Below are 12,425 nucleotides of genomic sequence, written 5' to 3'. Positions count from 1 at the left end.
AGAACTCCACACACAAACAAATGACTTGATTGGTCTGAATGTCACAAGTACATCGCGATGAAATACAACTTTTAACTGCTCAGATAGTGTGTAAACATCACAGCAGCTGACGAAGGCTATGCACTGACTGGTGCAACAAGATGACCTCAGGTTATTTAGAGTTACATTTGATTCTCCACTTTCTACCCTGAACAAGATGATGGTTGTGAGAAGGTCAGTAACATGACTGAAATATTGAACAAATACAACACATCGGTGGAACTGCCTTTCTGGGGGAAAAAGCTCAAACCTGTGTAATGTGAATTCATCCAATTGGGCAGAATTGCCACTGATTTTGCAAAAGGAGCTTTGTCTTGTTTACATATTGTGTATTTTTGCTTTGCTGTAGCTGTTACGGACTGTGCATCTGTAGGGCAGCATTGTGTAGGTGTAAGTCTCTCTAAGCTGTACATGGCTAACACCTCTGGAGGGGCCTCTATCTACCTCTGAGCCATTCACAGCATTTTGAATCTTTGCCATGCTCCGGTCACACTCTTCTGAGGAATTTCAGTACATCTGCTTTCATTCCTCATTGGAACCAATGGTACTGTTACCTGGAGCTAGCTTGTTGTCAGCTGTCAATGCCAACACATGTAAAGACTTTGCTAATGAGGCTTTTAAGGTAATGTTAAGTTCCACCTGTAGTATTAGACTGGTGTTATTCCTTATGCTCCTTATTATCACATAGCCCCATGAAAGGACCAAAAGATGTTTTTTTTCTCATTTAAAATTGCCACGCGTCATGTTGTGTCACTCATACTCTGACATCGAAATTATTATTCAGTTGTTTGGAATAGGTTTGATATCCTGTGTTTTTTCACATCCATCACAAACCTCTAGGATCAGCAGTGTTTTTTTTTTTTTTTCGTATTGTCAATATCTGCAACAAATACAATAACAAAGAATAAACTTGTCAGACTCAGTGTACATTTCTGTGCATTCTGTCTGCAGCATTTTTATTTTGATGATGGATTAAAGAGATGTGTACGAAAAAACTGACTGTGTGTGAAGGCCTTTAGTCTTCCTTCCCAACTTTCCCAACTTGTAGTGTGTTTCCTATACTGAAGATGTCAACCTTTAAAGGGAAAGTGCAAATAATTGGGGGTTTGTTTTTAAAGGTCAAGGTGACACTTGATAACCATCATTAATAAATGCTCATCATTGATAAAACTTAACCAATAAATTGATAGGGAATGCCTTTGCTAGCAAAGTAATTCACAGTTAGCTAAAGCACAGCAACTTGTTCACAACAGTGTGAAAGCAAAAAGACAAATATTCAAAATGTGTGTGTATTTGAAGCACAACAGATGGCTCAGATGCATTTTAAAGCAAACGCTTTGTGAAACATGGGAACAGAGCTCTATCATGTAGAACAGATCTGAGGCTCATGGGATGCAGCGGTACCTTCAGTTGTGGGAGTAGGCCTGGGCAACTTGTCCTACTTTCTCACAGTATAAAAAGCAACATGAAGGAAGCAGAGGGCTTCATAGAAGATGTGGCAGTTAACAAGTATATCAAATAATGCTCACAGCACCTTCCAGGCACAGGGCTGAGGATCTGAACAGTAGAAAACCTTAAATAAAACCTCAAGCTTTTCTGGAACGTTTAACCACTTTGGATGGTTAAACGCTCAAGAAAAACTTATTTCAAAGGTCACAACTGAACGTAGTGTTAATTGGAACACCTGTTTTCATGCACGCACCCTGAGAGCCTGGACTAGGTATTCTAGTGACCATGCCGTACCTGGGATTTGTTTTCTGATACCAAAACAATTCATTTTTCTTTTCACAAAAACGTTCTGAAATGCAAATTGTATGTCCAAACAGGAAGCGTCATAAATCTGAGCAGATATTTCAAGCCAACTTCTGGTACTTTTTTGATGCTTTTGGGTCAGTACCAAACAGCACTTATTCTTGATACCAGCCTGACTTTGAACTGTGACCCTCCATCTGTTCTTCATGTGTTCCTCTGCAATGTGCTGTCCCCTCATTCATACTGTATGTGTCATATGATATCCCCATTGTGCAATAGATCATGCAAAATTTTATTGTTTTGTATATAATGTGAATCCAGTTTGATGTTTTTGATATGTGGCGTATGTCTTCATTCTGATTATTTATGCACCCAGCAACTCCTCTGACCTGTTGGTGTAAAGGAACTTCATGCTTTGATTTCCTGCCACTTGCTGCAGAACCTTTAATTCCAAAATGTTTTGTATCTATTTCAGGGAGTGAATATGAGAGACGATGTTAATTACTCAGTATTTATTATGATAAAAATTTATTAGCTGTTAAAAAAACAAACATCATTAAGTGATACTTGTTTTGCTTTTTATTTCTCTCTCAAATGGTGGATATTACATTTGCCTTTGGTTTCTGTCTTTATTCTCACCCTGATGCTTTGGAGGAAGCAGCCAAACTGACTGAGGAGGGATTTATTTTATTCTTTGTTCACTTGACTTTTTTCTCTTCTGAAGCTTGGGGGGGAGGGGGGCTCTCATTTAAGCAAAATAATCTGAGCTGTGTATATTAGATGCATACATTGTGTATACAGTCTGTACAGTATCATGTATGTTATATTTGTCCTATAAAAAGTGAAGACAAAGAAGAAGCTGTGAGCTAGACTACGAAGCATTGGGGGGATTGCTTACAGTTACACTAATAGTTTAGGAGAGAATAGATGCTGGTTTCTTTTGAACAGTGATCCTCTGTACTGTTTACAAGAATAAACATTTCAGTTCAATGAGGCCAGACTGCTGTTTGATTTGTTCCAGGTAACGGACTAAACTGAGATTTACCATGACCTGGATGACTATCTGAGGACTCCATTCACAAGCCCGATACACAGATACAGGTACAGGTAGTGTGGGCTGTAATACATATGTTGTTTATTCATTTATTCCCCTTTACTGAAGATTGTAATGTTGCAGATTGAGCCACCATGTTACAGCTTCTGCTGTCTGAAGAAAGAAAAAAGAAAAGAAATCAGAATAATGATAAGAAACTCAACACAGGCTGAAGCAGACACAGCCAGCCATCCCTCCAGACAACCATGATGTGAATGACTCTCAATTACATTTCAAGGACACAGCTGTGTGGAGTGTGAAATGAATGCTGTGCAAACACAGTTGCCATTTCTGGACATATTAGCTGAAACCCAAGCAATCTGCTATGTTAGTGAATGTTAACTGTTTCCGTATGGAATAACAGGAAATTCCTTGCTAGGTTTGTGTTTACCCTATGGTAATGGAGATGAGGAAATGAAAAGCCTTTTGGCTTTTAACAGGGAATGTGGGTCAGAGAGAGCTGGAGGATAAATGTTGGTGTGTCCTCACAATAGATCTCTTCTGTCCGCCACCATTTTCTACCTGAAGACTCACTGCAGAGGACACAAGTGTGCATATTTGTGTGATATCATCTGAAGAAATTCATCAGCCACTAAGCAAAGACTAACTACACATTATGATTAAACAGAGTGTATTTAGTGCTACATTGCATAAGAGACTAAACTTGAGGATTGCTGCTTGGTCAGATAAGACAAGCTTCAACATTCATTTATTTGTCATTCAACAACACAGGTATGTAAGACGGCATCTCTATGCAATGCAAGAAAAACATTTTTTTGCAAATAGAATCTTTTACCATGTAAACCTATAAGTATTTTGGTTCTCTAAACTTATCCAAATAGCAACAAAGAGCTGAAGACAAACAGGATTCAGCCACTTTGGCTGGTTGACCTAGTCCAAACATGATGGTCAGCATTAATTATGATGAGCACGGCAATATCAGATACAACATTTAGGCACACAATATATTCATTTGACTACTTTGAGGTTTTCTATGCTTGACTTCCAGAGGAATCTCTATGAATGACTTAACTTAAATAAAAGATGAGCAGAGTGATTGAGGAGATGTATTTGACATTATACACAATGTCATGTTGACTTGTTGAGGCGCTCCAATGTTTTAGGATAAGATGATTACATGAACATGGTTGTAAAGATCAAATGAGGAGGTTGGGCACTTTACAATGATACTGTCATTATAGCTGCTAATTATCAGCACATTAACACTGTCATTGTTAGCATGCTAACATCAGCATTAAGTGCAGCCTTAGGGGTGCTCAGCTCCCACGCATTTAAAATGTTATCAGTGAAATGTTTTTATTTTCCCCTCAGCTGAACAGTTCAACAGTTTCCAGTTACTGTCCCTGTGGCTGTTCTTTCTCTCCGTCCGCGTCTTTTCCTTTTTGCACTGACAATAAAACACAAACATACTGTATGCTTAATTTAAGGGTTGTGCTGAGTTTAAACAGAGGTGTGCTTGAGAGCCTAAAATCGCCTATGATATACAGTAAAGATATAGACACAGGAGAAGGAAATCTTTCATGGACTGAATTGATTGAAAGGAGTAGTGATTGCAGCGGGGTGGATGTGACCGTCGTGAAGGGAGGAGGACATAGTCAGAGGCAGATGGATGGATTGACTGACAGTCACTCGGTGTCTGTGTGTGTGTGTGTGTGTGTGTAAAACATGTGCAGTCTGTTCTTCTGTCCTGTTCATGTTGTGAGTGGACTCTTTCAGGTGTTCCAGTCACAGTGGTGCTGCTATCCCAGTAGATGGCATCCTCTTTCCATGAATAGAATTCCCACTTTTCCTCAGACAGTGTTAGGCACCTGTGGCTCTGGAAATCCATGCAGATAAGAATTTTCCAGTTCAGGCTGATGTTTCAATAAGGTGTGTCCTATCTTATGTTTCCCAAGCAGCTGATAAAGTTCAATGAATCTCACTGGAAAACTGTGTTTTCACTTTGTCCAGTGAATATTCATTTCACACTTACTAAAATAAGCACAATATCATGTCAGTTTGTCATTAACCAAAGAACATCAGGTTTAGCCTTCAAATGTTTCACAGGGTTGGTTTCAAATGCAAATTGTGGCGCTCCTAAATCCTCAGTGGCCTTTTAACCCCACTGACAGGAACTCCTCTGCGGTATCAGTTTTCTCCACATACACACATGTTTTTATGAGTGTGTTATTTTGGAGCTGGAGGAGAATATGTTGTTCAACACTCTGGAGGGGAGTTCCTCTGAGATAAACTGTTGCACAAGAGCTTGTCAGCATGTTTACAACCTCCAGTTAACTAAAAATATTAGTCTTGGATAGGGGGGTAGGAGGGAGAAAGAGTGAAAATGTCCCTTCTTGCACTCAGGAATGTCATATGTTTTAATTTTCGTATGTTGGAGGAGGAGGAGTTGCTGAGTGGTAGTGCAGCCCTCAATGGGAGTGAGAGCCAATGGGTCAGGTGTGACCAGGGAACCAGAAACAAACCTCTCTACCTGTGTTTGTATCCCAGTCAAGTAAACTGAGATAGAAAACAGCCGGGAGTGGGCTCTGATGTCCTGTCAGAGGAGCCATTAGTGTTCCTCTGAAGCACTGACACAAAATACAACTCATGGTCTAGTGGAGGATTTCCTGTAACTGCCATCAGCTTCAGCTCACTGCAGTAACCTGATGCTTCAGTATGGAGCTTTACTGTATGGCACATGTGAGTTTCATCATTTCCATTCTAAAGCGACCCAAATATACTTTCATCATCAGAATCAAAAACAGTATGGTGGATTCTCACAGCAGAAATTATTTCCCTCCAGCCTGCTTCCTTCTTGCATACAGCTGATCTTGGCTCCAGCAAAGTATGGTAGGTGGGAGTGGCAGGGTCTGAAATGACAGGAGAGCTGGATTATGAAAGAGCTAAATCAACCAGCATAACTGAACAGACAGAGATACACACATCATGACACAAATTGTTCAATCCAGCACAACAGTGGAAATGATATAAGATGGTTAAAAAGGCAGTTTTCATTTCAGCTCGACATTTAAACAATCAGCAGGCCGCTCCATCGCAGTGCACTTGAGTCTTTAGGTGCTCTCTCTCACGCACACACACACACACACGCACACACACACACAGCCAGGCAGCAGATCTTAGAGAAGGCAGAAAGCAACATGTAAACTATCTGAGCCCCTCAGACAGGAGCTTCCCACGCTCTGAAGCAGCAGCCACCCTCCTGCAGCCAGCTGAAAAGTGAAATGAAAATGTTTGATTTTTCACTTGAGTAAATGTACTAATGATAGAGGTGGAGGTTCCTCTCTTCTTGGGGTTGGCATAGGGCCATCCTGGATATAACACTGAGATGTGTGGCCTGTGATTGTGAGAGGCCACACAAGCCTTCTGATGGCTGCACTAGTCCAAGTGTGAAATGGAGAGGTGGTGGTGACTAACCTGCAGGCTTGTTTCTGATCCGTCTCGCTGTCGTTGTTATCACCAGCAGGTTCAAAAGGTTCATTCTGAGGTAATCTGTTGGTGCGGTGTGTGTTATTGTGTTCACTTCTGTAGCATTTAGCCATGATAAAAAACATGCCCTGCTACTGACCTGTTCTACCCTGCCTCTGATCTGAGGTCATGCCACTGCCTCAGTAGGTTAAGTATGCCAGTTATTATGGGATTGGCCACTGCAATGTGACATTGAGCTGCGTGTCTCCAAAAGCTGACTCAACTTCAGCTTCAACTTCTCACAGCTGGCTGCCTTTAGTTTGGGAGCCCCCTGCAGCCAGCTCCACCGCAGCCCCAACAGACTGTCCTCATTAAAATGAATGGGAAGAGCTGCGTTTTCACCACAACACCTGATTTGGTGTGAATCCAGCCTTATCGCTTCGCACAAGCCACTTGGCAATAAAAGTTTCTTTAGGTTCAATTTCCTATTTTTCTCTTCACACAGTGTTGCACTTATGCATTGGTCAGGTTCAGGCACAAACACAGAAAGCCTAATAATGTAATATGTGGAATGTAATAATGGTAAAACACTTTGGAAATTGTCCGAGGTTTCATTAACAATATTCAGTGTGTCATGTTTAGAATTGCTGAAACACAGACGTGAACGTGGTCACTGGCTTCCCAGACTTTCCAGTAAATTGATGACCGTCCCCTCTATGTTCCAGCATGAAAGTCAGGTCATAAACATTTAATGTGAATGTGATACAAATGTGTAAATGTGAATGTTCTTAACAGTTTGCAGAAACCACAGTATGCTTTATATGAACCAGGATGTGCAGTTTGTCAGTTGTCAACCGATGAGAGCTTTACTGTCCTGGGATTTACTCAGATGTTCAGACTCCCTCTCTCTTCCCCCTCCATCACGTTTGTTATGCTCTTGTGGACTCATTTTCATAGAAATCATTTATATTCTGATATTGAGGAATCAGTGAATGTGTCTTTTCCTTGGAATCAAATGGTTACATGTCATAGCTGAACAGACATGCAGGGTGCCACCATGAAACTCTTTTTATCTGTGCATGTCCAAATAATGACAGCATGTGAAATCCTCCACACATTCAACACAATAATGTCTTCCTCCCCACTGTTCATTCATTCCAGCTTGGTAGCTTGGCAGCAGACAAGACCAGAAAAGATCTTCTCCTCATTCCAGGTGAACTTTCCTTTATCTCAGTGGCTCCTCACTTTAATTGAGACTGGGCTCCTCTGTATTCCCCCTTCGTCTCTCCAACTCCTTGTGGTTTGCCCCATGCCCCAACGCATCCTCTATCTATATCCAGCCTCTGTAATTATGTCAATGTAGTGTTTGTATTTATAGGCAGCTGCAACAGTGTGCTGGCAACCGCTCTGTCCAGCTTGGAAGCATCGGTCTGATGCTGCAGGCAGACAGGCTTGTCTGGGCTCTGGCCTTGATCCAACCAGCATTTAAATCTCTGAAGCTTTACCTTCATGTTTCAAAATGAAATATTCTACATGGTTTCTATTACATTTTACATACATTGTCTCAAAATTCAGCCTGAAATGTAGATATCTTTGTAATGTAGAAAAGCATTTTTTCTAAACCTCAGAACCAGGATAGGAGAGAAGTTTTTTCTTCCCTTTTTTGATCCTTGTTATAATGTTTTTGACCTCTATTGATAGGACAGTGTCAGAGATGATAGGAAACAGGATGAGAGAGAGGGAGATGACATGCAGCAAAAAGGGCCCCGGGCCAGGACTCCAACCCCAGGCTGCTGCAGTGAGGACAAGGCCTCATTGGACACCCGCTCTGCCAGCTGAGCTGATGGGCAACCCACTGATCTTTTCCTTTGAGTTTTTACTGTGAAGTACTTCATGATTTGACCTCCTTGGACATATGAAGATTGTTCAGGTAAAACCATCTGAGAGGCAAGAATCATTTTGCCTTAGGGGCTACTTGGGTTCTGTGCAGACTTGTGGGATCCATGCCAGCCTTGATGCCTGCTGTTGGTCCAGGGATATTCTGAGATTCATGTGCATTAGTCAGTGAACTGCCTGGTCACTCTGATTGCTGAGCTGAGCTCAACATTGTATATTTTATTACTTATAGCATTTTATTTATGTATTTTCATGATGATAGTGCTTCCCCAGTTCCTGGTTTGTATTGCTTGTACATGTACATGTTTGAGAAAATGATAATAGACACATTTTGGTGGAGGACCTTTTTGTCTCATGCTCTGTCCCACAGTGATTCACTGACAGCCCCTTGTTACTGACTGTGGAGGTTTTAGGGGGTCCCAGGCCAGCTCATGTATATGTGTGTGTACACATCAAACCATGTTTTACACACCTGCTAAGCCTCTATCTTAAGCATTGTCAATCATACAAATGGTGTTGTTCATTAAGTTTAATATGTACATTAGAATAATCTATTTTACATTATATAAAAAGATTTTATTTACAAGGCAGTGCAAGTGCTCAAGGCACAAACAAACATGGCGTTTTGCCAAAGACCTTTGTCAGTCAGCGGGTGTTGAGGTGACGTGCACTTCTGGGAACCTGACTTCAAATAGTAGAAAACACACACACTCAATCTATTCAAGCGTTCAACGAGGTCACAAAGAAAGGCAGTTTTAGAACAAAACATTGTCTCAAAGCTTGTTTCTAATAAGACACAGAATAACACTGTGATTGTCTCTGAGCCAGTGGAGACTATGGCACTCGTAGAAGTGTAAACAGAGCTTTATAGAAGGCACTCGTGGTGACAATACAACAAGTAATCATTGCTCTTCAGAGGATTGTCTGCTTCCAGTTGCTTCAGCAGCATGTGCCTGACATGTTTAGTGGAATGTTCCTTTAATTTGTTGTCTATATAAACAGCACTAAATACAAAAGTAGTACCAGCTACATAGGATCAAAGAACACTGTGGCGTGTGTCTTTGTGGCTGGCTCTCTCTCCTCCTTGCTTGTCACTTCTGTTAGAAATACTTTTTTAAATAGATTTAGTTTACAAAATGTCATTTGAAGGCATCTGGTGTGGCTCCTAATATTCCTATAACATATCTATAGGTGTCACAGTGCAGTCAACAGTGGGCTGATCACACTGTATGGCAGTTTATGCTGTCATGGTACCACTTTGGTTTATATTCCTGGACTCTATTTATGCATCTTGCTTCTTTATCATGACAGGTGTCTCTGTATCCGCTCAGTCTGTGTCCCACTGGACCATCCTCACATATGTCTCTTCATGTGCAGCGCCAGGTGGTCTGACCTGGAGAAGGCCCGCTCACACAGGTGACACTGGAACGGCCGGTGTCCAGTGTGCTTCCGGAAGTGACGTGTAAGCTCATCAGAACGAGCGAACTTCCAACCGCAACCCTCCCAGCTGCAGTGGTAGGGTTTCTCTCCTGTCAGCACAAACACAACAGCCGTGAGCGAGGGGTTATAATATTCATGTGTATAAACAAATAATAGAATGGAAAAGAAAGCGTCCAGCACGCGCCACACGCACGCCTCACCTGTGTGTGTCCGGAGATGCGCTTTTAGGTGGGAGCTCTTGGTGTATGTCTTTCCACAGCCGCTGAAAGTGCATGTGTGTGTAGCTGTTCGTTTCCTCGGCCAAGACCGGCGACCCCTTTTCGGTTTGGTGTCCATGTCCAGGGGGGAGGAGGGCGGGGTGAGCAGCACCCGGTGGCCGGCAGCCGGCTGCTGTGGCATGCTCATGGCCGCGTCTTCCCCGAACATGCCGGTGAACTGGTGGTGGTGCGCCCCCGGGAAGGGCAGCTGCATGCCGCTGTGCGGGTGAGGAAATCCCCCCGGAGCGCATCGGTGGTGCGGGTGGAAGCTCTGCGGGAGCGTGAGAGAGGTGGAGTTACTCCTCAGGTCGTCCGGGCTGAGCGGCGGCGTCATGCTGCCCAGCGCAGCCTGCGGGGAGTTCGCCATCCGAGGTTGCTGCTCGTATGGCACCATGCACGAGACGTTCCCCTCGTGCTTAATTTTGGTGAGAGTCTGAGGCACCAGACCTGTGACCGGGCCGTACGTGTCCATGCAGGCTGGCTCCGCTTTTATGCTCGGAAGCTCGGCGAATAAATCCCGAGCGGCATGGAAAGGCGTGGAGCTGATAAGAAATCTGCCCTGGATGCTGGGGCTGTTCCCCGGGAGGAAGCTGGTGTCCACGTCCGAACGGAGGAGCTCCGCCATCATGCTGTTGTAGGGTGGAGGTGGCCTGCTCACGTCCGGGGCAGAGGTGTAGGTGACAGGCTGCTGGGGAATCCCGTTGTGCTGCTGGTACGCGGACGTCCCGGAGTCCTGGAGCCGATATGACTCTGGTCCAGTCCCGGAGATGCTTTCAGAGACGGCAGTGTTAGCGAGAATAAACTCAAGATCCAAGAACTTGTCCAGGTCCTCTTCGTCTTTTCTGCACAGACAGCTGCTGTCCGCGCTGAGCACCGCGCTGCTCATGTCGCCCTTCCATCTCTGGAGGAGGGAGGAGACAACACAACAGACTGTTTCACAAACGCACAACTATGTTTCACAACATTTAATTTAATATAAGTAGTCGCACAGTGCGCCGAGAGTGAACATTACTTAGAACCATACAAACACAACTTTTACACAATGTGAGTGCCGAGGAACAAACGAACAAGACCCATTTACACAGCAACACAAGTGAACTGAGTCGTGTGATGAAGTCAAAGAAAACTTACATCTTCCCAACATTTCTCCTTTTGGTTGGCAAACGTCGAGATTGATGGTAGAATGGTCCCACTCAAGGCCATTTCCAGAAGGTAGAAATGAATTCCTTGAGAAATACTTAACGAAGTCACTTGGTGTTTTAAAGAGTCGACAGCTTCAGAGCGATGCGTTTTCTGCGGTCCGCTGAGCTGCTGCTCCTCTCTCCTGTGAAGCTGAACGATCTGCTTTTCTTATAAATATTACTCCTGGGTGGACCGGGTGGCCAGCCCCCTAAATTTAGCCTCGGTATAAAAGTCCGAGTTTCCCTGCGAGTCAGTCACAGGGGTGAGGTGAGAGTCGCGGATAGACTGCAGCTGAATGCTCTCGCTTCTTCGCTGCGGGCAGCTACTTAACCTTCTCGGAGACGAACCCGCCCTCCGTCAGACCTGGCCAACAACTGGCAGGGCAGAGCGACAGACCGCCCCTACACACCACCACTGACACACGCAATAAGTCATTAACACTTTGTTGAAAAAGAGCAACGAAACCGATACTAAAGGGAAACATGCTGCGCACCGAGAGCAGGAGAGATGCAGCAGGTGCCCTGCGCGTTACGCGTTAGGATACGGTGTATTTTACGCACACACTGAATGCTGCCTTATGTGATTATCATCCATGTTTATTCACTGTGTGTCTGGATTGTGACAACGTGCTCAGTTGTTTTTTGGCAAATAAAATGTTGACGATTACAAGGGACGCATCTCTCTGTCTCTGGAGAAAGAGGAATTTTGTATTTATCAGCAAATGAGCAGACAAAACAGTTCTTTACACAAACTACTCTCTCCTCCTCCTCCTGCTGGCTTCAGCTACATCCATCATGACTGTTCTTCTGATTTCAGCTTTTTAGTGTCAATACTCTTTATTTTATCGACCATATGAATCTCTACCTGCAGTCTAAAGCCCCATTTACAATGACCTTTCAGGACGGGAATCATACGCCCATACTCGCCTCACCACCTGTGTGAACGTCACTGGTGGTGGTGGGGGGGTCTCAGAGGCGAGACGACTTCTCTGTGAAACCACACAGAGACTTTACCCGGCTCTGTTTGGATCAGTGTGAATAAACAAAGGCGGGGTAATGGCGAACCTTTGTTGCGGCCACAGTGTTGTATGAGAAGGGCTGATGTGATAAATGCACCGCTGAAGAAGCCTCTGGAGTAAATAGTTGTTGACTCATCTGTACTTACTGTGATTTATTTTTGCTAATGCAGTGACACGGATAACCGAGTGACAGTGGACATTCGGACAGAAAAACAGAGTTTTTTTTTTGGTTGTTTTTTTTAAATTGCTGGTTCATTTTTGTGAAATTAAAGGAACAGTTCGCCCACAAAGTGAAACTCAGTCATCCTCTCCTCCTCCTGAT

At 43.6% G+C, this 12,425-nt stretch overlaps 1 protein-coding gene across 1 annotated transcript; it reads right to left on the bottom strand.

Moving 5' to 3' along the window:
- Nucleotides 1–8,720: 8,720 nt before the first annotated feature.
- LOC119029255 (Krueppel-like factor 2) lies at nt 8,721–11,554 on the bottom strand. The gene is made up of 3 exons (XM_037115966.1): nt 11,035–11,554; nt 9,847–10,804; nt 8,721–9,735 (listed from the first exon to the last, which is right to left on the bottom strand). The coding sequence occupies exons 1-3, from the start codon at nt 11,104–11,106 to the stop codon at nt 9,560–9,562; spliced, it is 1,206 nt and encodes a 401-aa protein (XP_036971861.1). The 5' UTR covers nt 11,107–11,554; the 3' UTR covers nt 8,721–9,559.
- Between the last annotated feature and the right edge of the window lie 871 nt (nt 11,555–12,425).

Source organism: Acanthopagrus latus, chromosome 11, assembly GCF_904848185.1.
Source record: "Acanthopagrus latus isolate v.2019 chromosome 11, fAcaLat1.1, whole genome shotgun sequence".
Lineage (NCBI taxonomy): Eukaryota > Metazoa > Chordata > Actinopteri > Spariformes > Sparidae > Acanthopagrus > Acanthopagrus latus.
This window is presented reverse-complemented; position numbering and strand designations above follow the sequence as displayed.

Coding starts and splice junctions, on each gene's coding strand:
- LOC119029255 (XM_037115966.1), bottom strand. CDS start 11,106: ATGGCCTTGAGTGGGACCATTCTACCATCAATCTCGACGTTTGCCAAC. Junction 10,805..11,034: donor AGGAGAAATGTTGGGAAGAT/GTAAGTTTTCTT, acceptor TCCCTCCTCCAG/AGATGGAAGGGCGACATGAG. Junction 9,736..9,846: donor GCATCTCCGGACACACACAG/GTGAGGCGTGCG, acceptor TTGTGCTGACAG/GAGAGAAACCCTACCACTGC.